General features: G+C 44.0%; 1 protein-coding gene across 2 annotated transcripts in view; it reads left to right on the forward strand.

The window, feature by feature from the left end:
- Positions 1-6,612: 6,612 nt before the first annotated feature.
- KDM7A (lysine demethylase 7A) overlaps positions 6,613-20,755 on the forward strand; it is a 50,397-nt gene continuing 36,254 nt past the window's right edge. Inside the window, exon 1 of one of the 2 annotated variants that reach the window (XM_083700119.1) lies at positions 6,613-7,527. In XM_083700119.1, coding sequence (XP_083556245.1) covers positions 7,370-7,527 — 158 coding nt within the window. In that variant the 5' untranslated portion in view covers positions 6,613-7,369. The remainder of the gene's footprint in view (positions 7,528-20,755) is intronic. The other variant, XM_083700120.1, reaches the window with a different exon arrangement.

Raw genomic sequence — 20,755 nt, forward strand, 5'->3', positions numbered from 1 at the left:
CACATCTCTTTGGCAAAATCAATACGTAATCAATGAACCACTCCTGAAATGACCCGTTCTAGTGTTGTTACCTTCCACACTTCCTTTAGAAGGGCACAAGATGATTATTGGATGATCAATGCAGGGTCCAGGTAGGTTCATGAAGGGAGAGGCAGTCCCTTAAGGTATTGGGGCCTTATGAAGCTTTTTAGGTCAAAACCAGCACTGGTTGTATAAATATGATGGGATTGTTTATTTTTGGTTGTATTCTGTAATTTACTGGGGTTTTCTGCCCATTGCTTGCTTGCACTTGTGAAACCTCTGGGTAATGGCTTTTGAAAGCGCAGCTAAAATTACCCATTACAGATGTGCTGACATCACTGACTTGTATCTCCCCATCTAGAGGCTCTTAATCTCAGGACCGTGGGTTTGATCCCCGTGTCGGGCGAAAAGATTATTGCATTGCAGGGGGCTGGTGACCCTCATGGTCCCTTCCAGCTCTGCAATTCTATGATCTATCTGCTTCTCTTTCGTATCATGGAGTTGAAAATGAGGGTATCCACTTACACATCACCAAATAAGAGGGGATGCAGCTTCAATAGCAGCAGCAACGAAGAAGAAAGGGGACACAGATTCGCATATGCTAATTTTTATATAGGTAAAGGTAAAGGGACCCCTGACCATCAGGTCCAGTCGTGACCGACTCTGGGGTTGTGGCGCTCATCTCGCTTTATTGGCTGAGGGAGCCGGCGTACAGCTTCCGGATCATGTGGCCAGAATGACTAAACCGCTTCTGGCAAACCAGAGCAGCACACACAAACGCCGTTTACCTTCCCGCCGGAGTGGTACCTATTTATCTACGGTACTTGCACTTTGATGTGCTTTTGAACTGCTAGGTTGGCAGGAGCAGGGACCGAGCAACGGGAGCTCACCCTGTCACAGGGATTCAAACCGCCGACCTTCTGATTGGCAAGCCCTAGTCTCTGTGGTTTAACCCACAGCGCCACCCGTGTCCCATAATTTATATATATTTAGGTGCAAATTCAAAAATAAAACTAATGACCGTGTTTTAAATAGAAATGCATCTCACCATAGTGACCAGGTGTTCTGAGTGTGTTTGCAATGCTACTGCTTTTCCTCTGCAAAGTAAGACACATGACCACCCTTTTCAAAATATCATTAGTATTTCCACAACTACAACTACTCTGCTTCAATGGTCTACCTGTGATGTGGGAGGTGATTCCTTTTCAAAGTGTAGTTTGGGTCTAACCAAGGTTAGTCTGCCATCCTAAACACACTTACTTGGGAGTAAGCCATGCTGAACTCAATACTTCCGAGTAGGAGTGGGAGAGAAATTCAATTCAATTTGCAATTATGGGTGAACCTAACTAATTTGCCCTTTCCGAAACAATACACAAACAATCATAACACAGCTACCCCTCCGAACTCAAACGTCTCTGAATTTCTGTAGCCAAGCAATGTGCACAAAAATGCTTATACTGGGGTAAATTGTGTATTAACATTCATAGGTGACTGAAACTAGCGTTAAAAGACCAATTACATAAAGTGCTTTCCAAAAATGTGTATATTGGGGCAAAATTGTTTGCCATAATAATGTGTGTACTATTCTAGGAAAAGTTCGCACTAAAATGCTGCTGAATTTTCACGAGAACTTTAAAACAAAAATCACAAAACTGATGTGGAAAGGCGGAGAACTTAAGAGTGGGAAAATATGAAGCTGGAATTTACACGTTTGCACACCCCTGCTTCTAAGTAAACATGCCTAGGATTGTGCTGTAAAGCAGCTTGAGATATAGCATGGATTGTTGTTTTTCCTCCCATGCAAGGAAGTAAAGCCAAAAAATGCCAGCTGAGTGCATATCTTTGGATACTAGCCAATATGTTTAAGACCTAGAAAAGAGCCACATGACAATGAATTAAATGTGTGCAAAATATACAGTGTGAAACCCTCAACCCCACCGGCATTAATCCCTGTTCGCTAAATGCCAAATGCCAGCCCACACAGGAAATTTTTTACAATGCTTCCTGGAGATGTTCAGTCTCTATGGAAAAGGAGCTCTAGGGTTGCAGTGTAGCCAGGAATGCTTCTCTAGGCGTGCACAGTGTTGGAGTTAGAATGAGGGCAACTGCTTTGTGAAACATTATGCTGCAAAAGCAGTATTAAGGTTTTCTGAACCACCCTGGTATTACTCAGATGAATATATAAAATGAATATATGCTCAGGCGAATATGTGTGTGTGTGTGTGTGTGTGTGTAGAAATATTGTTAAATAGCTATAGCACTTTGCAATACAGTCTTACCTCAGCTCCCGAACGCCTTGGGAGTTGAACGTTCTGGTTCCCAAATGACTGAAAACTGGAAGTGAGTGTTCTGGTTTTCGAACGTTCTTTTGGAAGCTGAACGTCCGACGGGGCTTTCACAGCTTCTGATTGGCTGCAGGAGCTTCCTGCAGCCAATCAGAAGCTGCGCTTTGGAAGTAAAACGTTTCGGAAGTCGAACGGACTTCTGGAACAGATTCTGTTCGACTTCCGAGATACGACTGTAGTATGTAAAGGAAGAGGCTTTTATGCAGCATTCTTTGAATAATGGATTTGTATTTGAGAAAGTGGTACGTATGATACACTATGAGAGAGAAGGTGATAGATCTTTGTTTACGGGTTTTGTACACAAAGCAAACAGCATGGTACACTAAAAGACTGGCCATAGCAACAGATCACAGGAATACATTCTCGCTTAAGTGTGAGAAGGAGCCAATGTCCCAGTGTGACCTTGGCAGCAGTCTTGGAAGGGGAAGATTCGAGGAAGCAGATGCCATTTCCTAATAATTAGGGGTTGAATTTTGAATTTTTCCTGCAAAGCTATATCAGCTTGCAAAAATATTTTGCTGCCAAGAAGAGTTTCCTATGAGTAATCAATGCATTTAAGGACTGGAATATCAGATTTTATTATTATTATTAATTAAATTTATAAATTACTAAGTTGGTATACTGCCCTTTATCTAAAGATCATGGGGCAGTTTACAACATAACAATACAAAATGAAAACACAAAATACATAACATATATATCCATTACTTATTAGCAGCCTTGTAACTGGCATTGCTCAGGAATTCTAACCCTCTGCCCCTGCAAAACCAGTGTTTTGAAAGGTTAAATTCACCATCTTGATTCAAAATGGCATCCAATTGTATCCCAACATAGATAAAACCAGCTCCTTGAATTGAGGAACCACCATGCAAAATTTGGTTACCCTGTTACAGTATCATAAGGAGTGTCCAATTTCAGAGCCAAGGGACAACTTTCCAAAATATATAGTAGAAGAAATAATAGGTTCCAGTTTATGTCCGATGCTGTTAACTGAAGCTAAAGTAGGTGTGGACCTACCTTAAGGGGTAAGTTTTAGTTTTTTACGTTCAAGCTGGCTGCTCAAAGACTCATGCAAGACAATGATGAAGGCAGTCATCTGAGGACACAAGGATCAGGCAAGGGCTACTGAGCAGAGTCAGAAGCAAGATGAGGAAGAAAATACAGTGTGTCAGTGGGGAAGACCACATTTGTTTTGTTCTAAATTGTAAGACTGAAGGACCATACATAGGCGCCAATCCTATGTACACACAGCAAGTGGTAAGGCCCACTGAATTTAGTGGAATACTCTTCCGAGTAAACGTGTACAGGACCAGGCTCTTTCAAAACAACAACACTGCCTCACAAAAGGTGAAATCCAGAAAAGCGGGAAACTACCGGTATAGCAGCGGAAATGCAAACCCCCAAGCAATTTCCTCCTGGCCTAGACTGGAAGAAACTCGAGTACTTCATCTCAAAGTAAGGGGTGTGCCCTGAAAAAGGAATGGGAAAAGAGACTTACAGATCTTCATAAAGAAACAAAGCAAACCTTGTCTGTAAACATTGGTACTAAAGAAACATTAAGGACTGTGTGCTGAACCTCCACTTTAGATGCACCCTTATTTAGGACAAATCCCTAGTTCACTCATGCCAGAGCCCAAGATTGCTCAAAAGGGAACCATTTGTAAATGGCAGCCAAAGACATTTGCTCTGTCACATATTCCAGATGAAGGGAAGGGTGAGGGTGCATGTATGGCATCAAGGCATTCAAACTTAGTGTATCTGCAGCAGCTGCACTGGCAGCCGACCAGGTGCCCAGCGCTATTTTTAATTACCATAAAATGGAGCAGATTGCAGCTGGCCTCGCTGAATAGTGAGGTTTGGCTTATGAGATGGAGAGCTCCTTGCAGCTGGGACTTGTCACGCTGCAAAGAGAGGACAGGTCTCAGAGGCAGCATCATGCTGTCAGTCACCATCTACAATGTCAGGCCGCACACTGTTAGGCACCATCCTTTTTCTTCCCTGAGCCCAAACAATACTGGGAGTGCAAGCGCCACCATTTTACTGAATAAGAAGCTAGTTCAAATGTACATAGGAAATGGGGTCCGCTGCCATCCACAGCTGCGGCCTCATCACATCGGCTCTTTTCTCCAGAGCCATGGACTGAACATACTGGTGTCCGTGAGACTCCAGATTCCCCTTCCTCTTCTTCTGCATTCTGAGTTGGGGATGGGAACATGATCTGCACCTTTAAAAACAAAAAGCAAAAACTGGGTCTTTAGGAAATTCGGGGGTCAGTGTTTTTGATGGCTACATTGCCCAGAATTGATGCTTTTGAATTATGGTGCTGGAGGAGACTCTTGAGAGTCCCATGGACTGCAAGAAGATCAAACCTCTCCATTCTGAAGGAAATCAGCCCTGAGTGCTCACTGGAAGGACAGATCGTGAAGCTGAGGCTCCAATACTTTGGTCACCTCATGAGAAGAGAAGACTCCCTGGAAAAGACCCTGATGCTGGGAAAGATGGAGGGCACAAGGAGAAGGGGACGACAGAGGACGAGATGGTTGGATAGTGTTCTCAAAGCTACCAGCATGAGTTTGACCAAACTGCGGGAGGAAGTGGAAGACAGGAGTGCCTGGCGTGCTCTGGTCCGTGGGGTCACGAAGAGTCGGACACGACTAAACGACTAAACAACAACAACAACACACTGCCCAGGTCAAGGCACTATATGCACTTCTTAAAGGCATGAGACTCAATTGGTAGAGCATAAGGCTTTTAATCTCAGGGTTGTGAGTTTGAGTCCCATGTTGGGTGAAAGATTCCTGCATTGTTGGACTGGATGATCCTCTTGGTCCCTTCCAACTCTGTGATTCTATGAAGGCCCACCTGCAGAAGATAGTAGCATGGTGGGCAGACAATTTGCCTTGCTGGGGCTAGCAAGTGAAGGTGGCAGGCAAGGGATGGCAGGTCATCAAGTGCGTCACATGACACCAAAAGATGCTGTCTCTTGAACCTTACCCTTCACACCTAAACCATGCAGGTGGGTGCCTCTAGAAAACTCGTGTTGACAGTGTTGTTTGGCCCACAAACAGTGCCAACTCCTTTTATGTAACTTATCAACAAGCATATTTCAAGACTGAACCAGGTCCCTGGTGCATTTTCAGTTTCCTGAAGTTTTCAGCATTAATTGCAGCAAAGCATATAAGCTTTTCTTTACTATTAATGTTCATGTTTAATTGCATTCGTTCAATGGCTGTGGGAACCTTGTGCCCTGCCCACAACATTTACTTGTTAGTCACAGTTCAGGAAGTTTGTGCAGAAGAATATTGACTCAAAAGCAAAGTGAAACCTGCGTGACATGCTCCCTGGGTGTGTTGAGTGTTGCAGTCCTAATTGTGCCTCCTTATTCATATAACTCTGTGGCCCCTGAGGTTATCAATTGCCTCTTATTCAGAAGTATAGGCAAGTTATACTGGAGTGTCATTATCCCGGAAAGTACCATGAATGATTTGCAAGGTTTGCATTTCTGCAGATCCCCATTTAACCTTCCATCCAAACAGTCACTTGGCGAACGTTTTCAAGTGATGTGTGTCTGGATCTGTGCCCACAGTGGAAACCTGAAATCAGAGTCTGCGACAGATATTAAATATAACTGTCCTGCTGATCACTCTCGCCTCCACAGAAACATCTGCAAAACTCTGCCGATACGTTAACCGGCGCATCGTGGGAGAACGATATGCAAGATGTAGGAGGCCATTCAGAGCAAGTGTTAATAAATAACTTTTTAAAAACCGCGTGCAAAAAAACATGCGGGTGTTTTTAATGGAAGGATGGCTGCAGCACGCCTATAACGCTGCTACCTTCCCTGCCCATTAATGCACGTGCACGTCCATCCACACGTGCGTATAAACACGCACGCATACCGCGCACATTTAATTATTCCCCGCCTGGCTTTTGCCACAGCCCCGTGGCTGTTCAAGGTTAAGGCGCTGCCGCTGCCGCCGCTGTCACGGCTCCAGCCCCGCCCCGGACTCGAAGAAACAAAGTCAAGCGCTTCGGGCCAACTTCGGCCATTTCCGTGAGATTCTGACTTCCGCCGCTCTCCTTCGGTTGCATAAGAGTGAGCGAGCGTGACGCGCGGCCGACGAGCGTTCGAGCAGGGAGGGAGGGGGAGAAGAAACAAAAAAACAAAACCACCTCCACAGTGTCCTCGCGGCACCTTCCTTCCCCAAGCACGTGACGGTGCCCGGAGGGCGGGGGAGAGTGAAAAGGGGCGGGGCCAACGTGTGCCTGTGACCTCACCCCGCCCGCTGTTCTAGAGCCCCGCCTACAAAAAAGAGGGGAGGGGGAGAAAGAGAGAGATGTGTGCGTGAGGGGAAGAGGAGAAGGATGTGTGGCGGCACGTGCTTCTCTCTCTCTCATTGTCAATTCAGAGCGAGACCGGGAGGCGGGGCGGGCGGGTTTCCGGGCGAGGGAGAACTTTTATCCCTTTTGTGAGCGCGCGCGCGCGCACTTGACGCGTCGTGAGAGTTCCATGCCGTCTTGTTTCCTGCCGACGGTTCCGTTCTCCACACACACATAACACACCCCGCCCCTCCTACCGCCCTTCACTTCCTCCTCTTTAGGGCGCATGCTCGGCGATGTACCTTACGTGACTGTCCCTCTCCGCCGCGCGCCCTTGCCGTTTGTCCGCTCTCTAGGGAGGGAGGGAGGGGTATCGGCCGCGCGCCCAATGTGGGAGCCTAACGCACGCGCGCGCGCGCGCTCCTTCCCCCTCTCCCTCTAGATACGGGAGCCTAGCACGCGCGCTGTTGTTATTGGTGCTGCCGACTGACTGGCTGGCTGCTGGCTGGCTGGGCTGGCGGCGGCGGCGGCTGTTGGTTGGGGCTGGCGGGGTGGGGGGAGGAGGAGGCGAGGGAGGAGGAGGAGGAGAGCAGGGCGGCTCAGTCAGTCAAGTCAGCCAGCCAGCCAGCCAGCCAGCCGGGCGAGAGAGAGAGTGAGCGAGCGAGCGAGCGAGTTCTTTAAAGATGGCCGGGGCGGCGGCGGCGGCGGCTACGGCAACAACGGCAGCAACAACAACAACAACGGCGGCGACGACCCCCGTGTACTGCGTGTGCCGGGAGCCTTACGATGTGAGCCGCTTCATGATCGAGTGCGACATATGCAAGGACTGGTTCCATGGCAGGTAAAACACGCGAGGGGGCAGCGAGGAGGAGGGGGGCCGGGTCTCCTCACGGGTCTCCTCACGGGAAAACAACAACAAAACAGTGAAGTGTGAGGGGGGGTCCATTATTCAGAGGGGGAGGGGAGACCCTGAGGGCCGTGAGGGAAGGGGGCGGCCGGGGGGCGAAACAAACAGAAGGACAATGAGGCGGGGAGAGGCGGTGTGTGCGCGCCGCGATGCGTGTCTGCGGGAGAGCTGTGTGAAAGGGGCTATTCGGCGTACCAGGAAGCGGCGTCGGGCAGCCGCCGGCGCTCCTCTGTTCCCTTCTCTCTCTCTCCCCACCCCCTTCTCCAAACAGTGTTATATAAGGGACTCCTTGGCCGAGCTTGAGGGGCTCTTCTGAGGAGTTTGGCGGGACGAGAGGTGCCCGGAAAGTTGAGTTGCTTTTATTATTATTTGCATTGTTCGAAGCGCGTCGCGGCTGAGGTGCCTTTTTGTGTGTGTGCGTGCGTGCGTGTTTTTATGCGTGTTCATCTCGCCGTCCCGTCCGCTTCCTGGGCTCGTGCTTCCCCCGGCCAGAGAGTTGCGTGCGCCTCGCGGACGCTTTTCTGACGTTGCGCTCGCGTGAGTGTCCGGGTTGGTGTTTTCCCCCTTCCTTCTTTTTTCCTTTGCACAGGGAGGTTGGGTCAGTTATGTTGGGAAAGTGCGAGCTCCGAGGAGGAGGCCACGCCGGCGCCGCGGCACTAGCTGCAGCCTCCCCTCGGCTGCGAAGGGAGGAGGTGGGGTGGCTGGGTGGATATCCATGGGCATTTAAACAAAGGAGCAAGTTTCGGGGCTGCCGCGGCGGCGTGAGTGGCTCTCTTTCGGCCGCCCTTTGATCTCTCAGCTGGCCGGAGGCTGGATGGCGGCCGAAGTTCGGAGGAAGGGGCATTGATCTGGGAGAATATTTGTCCGAGCTTCCCCTGCTGCTGCTGCCGCGGCTGCGGAGGGGAAGTGCGCTTTGATTGACAACAGGACATTTAAATACCCCCCATTTAACAAAAACAGAGTCACGATGGAGCTGGCGAGACAGCCTCATCTCCCTCTGCTGGCTTCCGAAGGGAAGCTAATTTAAAGGGACATGGTTCATGCTTCAGATCGTGCCCGGATCAGAGAGACATATACTCCCTCTCTGGTTTGTTTGGGTTTTTTTTTAATCTCTCTTGTTTTTAAAGGAGACAGATAACACAGAGAGAAGGTCTGTAACTGTCCTCGAGGGTCGAGCCGCACGCGCGGTGATTATTGCGAATACATTGTTAACATTTAGAAGCTAGGCTGGCTCGCCGTCTACAAAGTGCACCTGCCTGCCATTGCAGGTGCACATGTGGTTCTGTATTCGTCTCTGAATAGATTCCGTGTATTCCGTGACAGTGGGGCTATTATAGATTTAAGTGTTTTACGGAGGAGCCTGACAATATCCTGGTGCATTGCTGCAAATGTAAGCATCAGTGTTTTAATTCAGAAAACTGCAAAACCAAAAAAGGAAATAAGCTTCTATTGTTGCTAAATTTCTGTGAGTATGGTGAACAAAACATTTATTTTTTTCTGAATTACTTCCAAATTCCTAAGCCTACAGCAGTGAAATAGTTATGTAATCAGTCTTTTGGTTCTGTTAAAGAGAACATTGCTGGAATAGTCTGTAGAAGTCCTATTAAACAGTAGGAGAATTTGAACTGATATTTGAAGTTGTGACTTAAAAAAACCCCTTTGAAATCTGTTACAAAATATTGATCCATGGTTTTAAAAGTTAGGTGAGCTTAAAGTGGCAAAAAGGCAGGGGAATGGGTTGGGCAGTAGCAAACTAATGCATTAGGACAGAAAAAATGGGTTTGATAAGGTGGATGTAGAAGTTATTATATGGTAGCATTCTAATTTTTTATTTATAAGTGTGGAACCAGCTAAAAGTTATTCCTAAGAAAATGTTTTCTTGTGGAAAAGAGGGAAAACAAAGATCTAGTCTCTAATGTTTATCTAGGTAAGTCCCATTGAACTCTGTGACTTACTTCTGAGTAGGTATTCATAGGATTGTGCTGTCAAATAATTTTGCTTCTGCACATGGCTTGGCTCCTGAAATCCAAATTACTTGGCAACTGAACTATAAACAGATTTGCTATTGCTCCCTTCAAAAAGCGCCCGGCAGTAGCCCACAAGGAAGATAATAAACAAAATATCACAATTTTGCTAAATTTAGACTGTCATAGATACATTATTGCTGGCTGTTTGATCCTTTTCCTGATAATTTATCTTAATTTTTAAAATAGCCCCCTGAACTGTCGCTTTTGCAGTACAATACTTTAAAGGTTACTCTGAAGTAAGTCCAGTTGGGGCTTATGTACAAGAGTGTGCAGCATTGTGGCCTGTTTCTGGCCTCAAGATCTGTCTCCTAATTTACAGTTCAGAAAATGTTAGTCTATGTGTAGTTGAATTATATGCTCAGTTGCTATTTTCTTATAAAAAGTAAAGGTAAAGGTACCCCTACCCGTACGGCCCAGTCTTGACAGACTCTAGCGTTGTGCGCTTATCTCACTCTAGAGGCCGGGAGCCAGCGCTGTCCGCAGACACTTCCGGGTCACGTGGCCAGCGTGACGAAGCTGCTCCGGCGAACCGGCACCAGAGCAGCACACGGAACGCCGTTTACCTTCCCGCTATAAAGCGGTACCTATTTATGTACTTGCACTTTGACGTGCTTTCGAACTGCTAGGTGGGCAGGAGCTGGGACCGAATGATGGGAGCTCACCCCGTTACGGGGATTCGAACCGCCGACCATGTGATCGGCAAGTCCTAGGCGCTGAGGTTTTACCCACATCGCCACCCGCATCCCTTTTTTCTAATTTGAAAGGAGCAGAAGTATTTCATTTTGCTTTGGATTTTAGTGTTCAAATGTTTTGTACTTGAGAGAGCTGGACACCTCAGCTTGTTTGCTTATGTTGTTGGATCAGTGAATATGTTTTTAAAGCATTGGCTCTAGTGGTTCTTACAAGATCCTGGACTGTTTTGAATCTTTTGTATGAGTTGTCCACTTGCATGGACCCTTTGTTTTCTGTCTTTTATAATGCAATACATCCAATAGAGATTAGAAGGCGTCTTACAATCCTTAGCCTTTCTTAGGAGCTTCCTGTGAGTGGAATTTTAAATTCTTCTTGAAATTCATATGTACTGTATTTTTTAGAATACCACTTTGCATGTATGGAATTTACATTAGGTTTGGCGCTTTCACATGATTTCTTTTAAAATCTGAGGTTTGATTTCTACTTGTAGCCATGCCCTATAGCAGGGACGGTTAACTCCTGAGACTGCAATCTACTCACAGAATAAACTGGCAGTTTGGGGGTTCAGGTCGAAGCTGTTGAGTGAGCTTTTTTTAGGGAGGAAAGTGCTGTTTTTTAGGGGTTCAGGTCAAAGTTGTTGACTTTGGGGGGGAGGAATGTCCCTTTTTTAGGAGTTCAGGGCAAAGTTGTTGAGCTATTTTAGGGAGAAAGGGGAAAAGTTGCTCACCATAAGATTGCTAAAGAAACAATCAACATCACTATTATAACTCAGTCTGTCATTCTGGAGATCGTGCAACAATGGAGGGTGGGCCGAGGGGGCAGGGCCGGATTTTACCATCACTAAGGAAAGGGAGCCAAAAACCTCCCGGGGATATGCCAGTAGATAGCAATCAACCTGTTGGACATCCCTGCCCTATAGAATTTTAGCTGGTTGCACAAACCAGATGAATTGTCACTGAGTGACTTGTCCTATAGTTAGTTTTTTAAAGAGTTAACTGTAGTCATCTCCAGTGAATCTAAATCTGTTTTTAAACTTTAACACGTTAATTATCTCTTTGAATGCCACGTTAAGGACAGAACCTTTTATATAACTTGGCTATACTGTGGTACCTCAGGTTAAGTACTTAATTCATTCCGGAGGTCCATTCTTAACCTGAAACTCTTCTTAACCTGAAGCACCACTTTAGCTAATGGGGCCTCCTGCTGCCGCCGTGCCCCCAGAGCACGATTTCTGTTCTCATCCTGAAGCAAAGTTCTTAACCTGAAGCACTATTTCTGGGTTAGCAGAGTCTGTAACCTGAAGCATATGTAACCTGAGGTACCCCTGTAATACTTTTGCCCCATACAATACTTTTTTTACAAGCCAGAGGAGAATTAGACTTGTTTTAAATGTGACACTGGTAAATAACAATAACTTAAATATGCACCATTCTATATACCAGCTGGTGTATAGAACATGGGTGGCGCTGTGGGTTAAACCACAAAGCCTAGGACTTGCTGATCAGAAGGTCAGCGGTTCGAATCCCAGCGACAGGGTGAGCTCCCGTTGCTCAGTCCCTGTTGCTGCCAACCTAGCAGTTTGAAAGCACGTCAAAGTCCAAGTAGATAAATAGGTACCGCTCCAGCGGGAAGGTAAATGGTGTTTCCATGTGCTGCTCTGGTTCGTCAGAAGCAGCTTAGTCATGCTAGCCACATGACTAGCATGTGCGCCGGCTCCCTTGGCCAATAAAGCAAGATGAGCGCCGCAACCCCAGAGTCGGTCACGACTGGACCTAATGGTCAGGAGTCCCTTTACCTTTACCTTAATGTCTAGAACATGTGGCTCAAGTGGATACCATAGCAGCATGCTAAAGGGAATGCTGTGGTCATACTCTATCTTGATTTCAGTAAGGTTTCTGACAAAATCTGACAGTATTCTTGCAGAGAAGCTGGTAAAAAATTTTGGGCTGGATCAGGTAACTGCTTAAGTGACCAAACACACAAAGTGCTCACCGGTGGTTCCTCATCATCCTGGAGAAAAATGACAAGTGTGGTTCCACAGGGTTCTGTCATGGGCCCTTTGTTCAACATTTTTATAAACAACTTGGATGCAGGAATTGAGGGGATGCTCATAAAATTTGCAGATGGCACCAAGTTGGGAGGAGTACCTAATGCTGCAGAAGACAGAATTAAGATCAAGATGACCATAACAGATTGGAGAACTGGGCCCAAACTTACAAAATGAATTTCAGTAGGGACAAATAAAAGGTCTTCACTTAAGCAGGAAGAACCAGCTGCACAAATATAAGGTGTGGGATCACTTGGCTTGCCAGTAGTTTGTAGGGATCTGACCAGGATTTAATGAGGATGAGCAGGGGTTAAATCCTGCTGCTTTGGCCAGCAAGGGAAGTGACACATGTGGCTAAACTGAGCAGGATTTAACTACCGCATGAGCCAATATTGCTTAGTTTGGCTGCTGGGAACAGGCACACAGGTCAGTGCAGAATTAAACCCCAACCTTCCCATTGGCCAACAACTGACATCATCAGCCCATCAGACTGATATAAGCTGATTGGTCAGTGGGCATGTTTTTGGACTTTATAGGCCAGACTGGACCCTCTGAAGGACCACTATAAGACAAACAGCAGGTTTTTTTCTTTCTCTAATGGTCTAGTCACTGTCTTCTCAATACTGTGACAGTTTTTAGTTTTTTCCCTTTAAATAATTTTGAAATTTTCCATTTGTGTCAGAACACTGATAAAATCATGTAGCAGTTACTGGTTTTGTTACTGGCAAGAAAAGAGAAATATGTTTCTTTCATTCTTTAGTGTGGTCACATTGGTTATTCCCTACCCTATACTGGTTAAGAGGCAGCACTGGTAAAAATGACAGGCAGAGTTACTTGATTAATGAAAAGGCTCTGGCTGACTCTGGTCTGCAGGGCTTGTTTGTAGATTGGTGGCTGTGAGGCTAATTTATGCAGTCTTGCTATTTGGACCCAATTTTGCATGCCAGCTCTTTGGGAACATGTGTCTGTGTATATCCATTCACATCTGCACATGTGTATCTAACTGCTCATGCGGTGGTAGAAAAATACATGCGTCTACACTGAGGACACTGAGCAGTTTTTCTGTCTCTCCTGGGTTCATATTTTCCAGTTGTGCAGTAGGCCAATAGCATAACATTCTGGCTAACCCTAGTGCTTGAAACAGATACTTGTATTTAGCTGCTTGTCTGGTAGGTCAGGTAAGTGACAAGGAATTCCATACTGATGAATGAATGGCCCAGCAGAAAAGGAATGACTCTCTCAACCTTTCTCCACCAATCAACTTGGTTTTCGTTCTGGCCATTGAGGAAGGGAAGCACATTCATTCTCTGCTGGCCTGCTTGGTAAAAAGCATTTTAAAAAAACTAGTCACTATTAGTAGTCCTCGGTTCTATGCTGTCATGGAAAATAGGGTTCCACTCCTCTGTAATGAATGTGGAAATACAGGCTACTAGCCTCTTAGCAGACTAGTAAAAAAAGTAGGCTAGTAATTCTTGTAGGCCTATTTACAAGGCAATCATGTCACTTTGTGACAGTTTTATGTAAAAAGTTTCCAAGGAATAAAATAATTAAATGCAGTTTCATTAGCAAAGGGTTATGTCGATTAAGGATTAAGCCTTATCAGTTTTGCAACTACATCATTTGCATATTACTCTGAAGTAAGTTTCACTAAGTATGAGGGTGTTTACTTCCAAGTAAGTGTGGTTAGTATTGCAGCCTTAGAAGCTAATTTTGAACAGTGTGGATATCCTAGGCCAGATTCACAGAGATAGAAGTGTAATGACAGTTCCATTTCTAATTATGTACGATAGCATTGCGTTGATTGTCATGTTGTTGATTGTTGTCCAGTATATCCACATCAGTACTGGAAACAATTTTTAAATGTCAAGAGAAGGTAGCAAATACTCTGAATTTTTAATAAACACTGGTTCTCTTTTTGGCATATTAAAACCAAGTTTATTTATGTTCTGTAAATAAATAGGACTGAATCCAGAATAAAGGGTACCAATGCAGTTTCAGTTTAAATGTGCAAGTGCAGTAGAGCAAGTAATGCATAGAATTTTAAAAATTACCTGGAAATAAGTTATAGTCTTGTTGTCTTGGATAATAGTTCTGTACTTGCATATTTGCATTTCACATTTGCCTTTAACTGATGTGAGTTTCAGTTCTGTATCTTGCCAAGTGGGGAAAAAATACTTGCCTTGTGTATGTTAAGCAACATGAAGTGGCTGTTACATAATTACAACTCTGGATAGTTGAATTGGTAGGGGGAGCAATGTATATTATTGAAGCTTGCTATGTTATTAAACTTGCTATGTTATTGGGACGCAGGTGGCGCTGTGGGTTAAAGCCTCAGCGCCTAGGACTTGCCGATCGAAAGGTCGGCGGTTCGAATCCCTGCGGCGGGGTGCGCTCCCGCTGCTCGGTCCCAGCGCCTGCCAACCTAGCAGTTCGAAAGCACCTCCGGGTGCAAGTAGATAAATAGGGACCGCTTACCAGCGGGAAGGTAAACGGCATTTCCGTGTGCGGCTCTGGCTCACCAGAGCAGCGATGTCACGCTGGCCACGTGACCCGGAAGTGTCTCCGGACAGCGCTGGCCCCTGGCCTCTTAAGTGAGATGGGCGCACAACCCCAGAGTCTGTCAAGACTGGCCCGTACGGGCAGGGGTACCTTTACCTTTACCTTTACCTATGTTATTAAAACATGAGAGCAGTGTTTCTGTGGCAGTAAAGCAGGATTATCGATAAGGTACTCTAATTTCCAACCTTCCCATCATTTTAACGGTATTTAATGTATTGTTTAAAATATGCTTATGGAGTATTATATTTGAGAAATTCAGCTTTGGTTTTTGATTGCAAAAGAAAAAAATATAGCCTAAATGTTCAGCATGATACAGTGAGGGGGGGAAGTATTTGATCCCCTGCTAAATTTGCCCTCTGACAAAGAAATGACCAGTCCATTATTTTAATGGTAGGTTTATTATAGCTGTGAGAGACAGAATAACAACAGGAAAACCTCCAGAAACCCAGAAGACAAAAGTCAGAGATTGATGTGCATTATAATGAGTGAAATAACTATCAACCAGCCAGATGTCAGGCTACCTGGTATCTGTATGTAACGAGCTGAGATTAGAAGCACCTGCTGTAAGGGAGAGGTCTTACCTGTAATCCCAGCTCATTACAGTACCTGTACAAAAGACACCTGTCAACAGAAGCAATCAATCCAGTGGATTCCAAAGTAGCCACCATGACCAAGACCAAAGAGCTGTCCAAGGATGTCAGGGACAAGTTTGTAGACCTGCACGAGGCTGGACCAGGCTACAAGACTATTGCCAAGGATCTTGACAGTGACCCAAAGCACACTGCCAAGGCAACAAAGGAGTGGCTCAAGAAGAAGCACATTAAGGTCTTGGAGTGGCCTAGCCAGTCTCCAGATCTTAATCCCATCGAAAATCTGTGGAGGGAGCTGAAGGTTTGAGTAGCTACACATCAGTCTCAAAATTTTACTGACCTGGAGAGGATCTGCAAAGAGGAGTGGGACAAAATACCTCCTGAGATATGTGCAAACCTGGTGGCCACCTGCCAGAAACATCTGACCTCTGTAATTGCCCACAAGGGTTTGCCACCAAGTACTAAGTCATCAAATACTTATTTCACTCATTATAATGCACATCAATCTCTGACTTTTGTATTCTGGGTTTCTGGAGGTTTTCCTGTTGTTGCTCTGTCTCTAACAGCTATAATAAACCTACCATTAAAATTATGGACTGGTCATTTCTTCATCAGAGGGCAAACGGGCAGATTTAGCAGGGGATCAAATACTTTCCCCCTTCTCTGTAGTATCTTGTAAAAGTGCTTTGTGGAGAGTGTTACAGAAATATATCATTGGTATAAATAAATAAATCCCTGTGTAGCACTGATTTGTTTAGTACAGTGCTTGTTTCAAAAGTGAATTAGTTCTGCTCAAATTCATCTTGTCCAAAAAGGAGATAGTTCGGTTAAAGTTTACACTTTTACAAACTGTCTTTTAAATACCTAGCCATGCACCTGCATACCATGATTGTGGCACTATATGAAGAAGCCTCTGGTTTTCTCTTCCTTCTGCACTGCCATTCCCTCATGGCCTCCTTTTTTTGTGGCAAAACATAGGTTCCCCTTCCATTCAAATCAGCGAGCCATGCTTTGGAGCAGGAAGTTGAGGAGAAAAATGCAGCATGCATGGGAGGAAGGGAGCCCAACTGTGGCTCATTCTATGATGATTTATTTAGTGCAGGGGTCGGCAAGATTTACCTCGTCTGGGCCGGTTCACTCCATTGGAGATCCCTCTGTGGGCTGGATCGCACACGTGTATGAGCACACCTGCCTGTGATTTCCGGCGTCTGTGTCTGCGCAAACGCAATTTCTGGCAACGTGGAAGCGAGTCCCTGTGCCACGTTGTGCCGGTTTAGCGCAGTGCGCGGGGACTCGCCGAGTGGGTAGCTCGGTTCGGGGGCGGCTCGTGGGCCAGTTAAACGACCCCCATGGGCCGCTTGTGGCCCATGGGCCTTAGGTTGCAGGCCCCTGGTTTAGCACCAAACCATGATTTGGTATTACATTTTGATGAAACCAGAATGTGGAGGCAAGAGATGCAGATCTTCAAATGCACGGCCATGGCCCAGTGCAGCATCCTTGGCTCACATTTGCTGTATATAGGAGATATATGTTCCCTTTGTTATGCATTACATTTCTCCTCTAGGGGACAAATATAAGCACAACTACTACTGCAAAATAAAATTCCTTAGTGTAGCCTGCAGCATCTCATGTAACTCTTGAAAGTGTGCCTTCATTTCTTGGCAAAACTAGAGCAGCTACATCACTCTTCTGACAGTTTAGTACTGTCCAGGCTGATTCTTGAGGTTGTTAGTGTGACATCGTACAGGTGACCGCCATTGGTGTTGCATTATGTAGCTACATTACAGTGAAATGTCAGCAGGACTGAATCCTTGGTGGCATGGTGTGACTGTGTGGCATTTTTCAACCCGTCCCTTCTATATTCACATATAGCACATTTTTTATTTACATGGTCTTGTGGCAGCCATTCTTTTATTGAATTATTTTTATTGAATTAATATTGGATCATGATATGGAAGTGTTACAATCCTTTTTTGAGCATTTGTGGTCAACATAGCCTGGCAGAAATCTGTTGTCTAAATCTGGCAGCGTATTGTGCAGTTTAGATAAAATCTTATTTGGGGTATGTGTGACTAGCATGAAAATTGTTTCCAATTACCAAGTTAAGCAGACCCACATGTATACTCAACTACTTTAGAAACTTTAATGTGCTGAATGCAAAACTATGGAAAATGTAGTTAAGCATTTTTATATGAAATTGTTTTAATTGTTAGATCAGTTTAAGATTTTCCAAGAAATGATTAATAAATGGAATGAAAATAAATAACGGTAGTGAAAACTATGGTTTAATTAGTAAAGTGTGTTGTAGTTGCAGATAAACTGTGCATGTGTGCGTGTTGATGGCAGTCATAGGAAATGTAGATGTGACAAAGGACATTGATCTCTTGCTCCCATCATTTCCTATAATAAGCCCAAACAGTCAGGTATCTCAGGTATCTCCTGCTACGTATTTAAAGCCCCAGGATGCCCACCTGGAAAATGAGACATACCTGAGCTACAGGCCACTCCCTCCAAAGATTGGGGAGAGAGCTTTTAAAAACTGGGCTGTCATTGCAGCTTTGTCCCTCCCACCATGGGGGGTGGGGGCAGGCCAGATCTTCCTAACTTGTAACTAGACAGACAGCATTAGTAAGTAGAATAGAAGTAATCAGAATTTGGAATCATTGGGCTACTTTTGCTTTGATTATTTTTATTGGATTTTTAAAAAGTTTCACAATCAAACTAGTGGAGTCTTTGTGGGTTTTCCAGTCTCAGGATTCAGGAATCATCATATGCCTTTGGGTTTCATGGTACTATTGGGTTTCATGGTACTATTGGAGATCTAAGACCAAAGAGTTGGTAAAGTTAGGAATCTGCTCTATTCTCAGGGAGGAGCTGAGGACTGGAGCACTGGCTTTATGTTCTGTATAAATTGCTAGGAATTGGCTGGAGGTGCCAGCGTCTAGGATCCCCAAGTCTCATTGTTAATTGAACACACCTTGTTTTCTCTTTCTCTGGGGCTGTAAGTTACCTTCAAAAGTGGGTTGTGCCAGAATCTACTGGATAGGAAAGCACTGCAGAGCTGTCAGATGGGCAGTATATAAGTAATAAATTATTATTGTTATTATTATACAGCAGTGGGGCCAGTAGGGGGACTGAAAAGTCCTCCCTTATCTACAGTATTTACTGTGAACCCAATTTTGTGGCACAAAGTCTGTTTAAGAGGCAGACTGCTGGAATTTGCAGTATTAGGACTTGCTCTTGAGTTCGAGGCTTATCAGTTATTTTACATTTACTGCTTTATTGCCATGGCCTACAGGCCTCCGTTGAGAACTAGCTCTGTTTTAGACCAAATGTAGTTTCCAGAGCACCTCAAGGTGGGTGACTACTTGAAATAGACCACTAGAATCCAGAAACCAGCACCCACCTTACAATAATCAGTTTAACAGATTTTATTTTTGATCTACATAGAAAACATAGATGTAATGGAAATCGTTTTAATGGTGTCCTGTGTGGTTCCTTGTTGGTTTTCTAATTTGCAGAGAGTGCAAGCTAGGAAATTACAATACACAATTTAGACTTCACAGAGTTGGCTGGTATCACTGATTATGTTAAAGTGTCTTCATTTATAATTTATAATATTTTCTGGCTACTTATATTATTGCCCTTATTGTTACTTAATATGCTTCATATTAGTCCTCTAATTTATGCAGCAGTAATGAAATGCATTACATATAAAACATGTCTTACAATCTTATGATGTGTATATATTGTTGACCAGCATTTAGATTATATTTCACATCAAAATTTTGAAAAATAGTTTTTAATATAGAAAACTAGTATGAATAATTACCAATTGTTATGTAGGTTAAATCCGTTCATATTTTTAAATGTGAGCATCTGTTGAAAAATTGAGGAAAATGCTGTCCTAGTTTTCCCCCTCCCCAATTTTAACTTTTAAAATAAATCTTAAGTATAAAGTATACCTTGTGATATACTTGGGCTGTGTTCATGACATTAGTCAGCATTAGACATTTAGAATACTTTTAGTTGCTCCCTATCAGAACTTTTGATGAAATGAATAAATGAGAAGTTTTATTTGTTTTATTTGATAAACAACAAATTCCAGAATGATAACCAAGTGAGGGTTTTTGTTTTGTTTTTTGCAGCAAAAACAAGTTATTGAGTTATTGTAATATTTTAAAGACTAAAATAGATTTATTATGGGTGTAATTCTCATGACCATTTGGCCCCATTGCTACTTTTTATTTTATTTTGCACTACTACATATGTGTGAAACTAAGGAGTGAATGCTTCATGCATCAGAAGTGAGGCTAGTTCTCTAAAGCTCATGCCCCCATATTTTTTTACTTTTTTTTTTTACTTTTTAACGTGCCACAGTGCTCTTTTGGTTCTCTCTGATAAACTAACATTTATATATACCAAGGATCCATTTGAGAGAGCTTTTACACACTTGTAGCTGGAATATTATAGTAACTTCTAGCTTAGAATTCTGTGAAAATACTGATGTACAAATTGAAAATTAGATTGCATCAAAACTTTTTGCATAGTAGTTTAATATATTTAATTAAATTGAAATACAATTTATCATACTAATATATTTTAGGCACTTCTTGATTTAATCTGAATGCCTTGATGCTTACATTTCAAGAGGTTAAAATTTATTGTATTTGTCCTGGCTTTTAAAGTTTTTTATTTTATTTTAAATCAGTCAGGCTGAGAAAAATCTCTTTATCATAGGCTGTATGCCTACAAATGCAGTGAACCTCTGAAACTACAACCTGACTTGAAGGCAAGCTCTGTTACCTGGTATGTTGCATGGTTGCGGTAACTGTTCCATGCTTACTGCTCCTTGCATTGTCCTTATGGTGAAAGTAAATGTTTTGTATCAGTGTTAGCACAGCTTGTGCATCTCCCCACCAAGGGACATTAAACAGTGAGGTGAAACTGGAAACATGAGGCATAAGTCAGGATAAATTAAAACTAACTCATTTGAGTACATTAATATCAGTTATGACTGCTGACATCAAAATATGCCAAACGAATGTTTCATTATTTAGAAAATTTGTGTCTTCAGGTCTGTCTCATACTGGTACCAGTGGTTCTAAATAGATAGTGATAGTTTTCCAGGTCATGAATGCTTTGAATGGAATTAATATTTAATCTCCATTAGTCTGGCGTTAAGTAAAGTAGGCCTTTAAATTGGTGATTCTTGCGGAAAATGTTGAGTTCATTCTTGTTCAACA

The sequence above is a fragment of the Podarcis gaigeae genome, assembly GCF_964106915.1.
Source record: "Podarcis gaigeae genome assembly, chromosome: 10".
Classification (NCBI taxonomy): Eukaryota; Metazoa; Chordata; class Lepidosauria; order Squamata; family Lacertidae; genus Podarcis; species Podarcis gaigeae.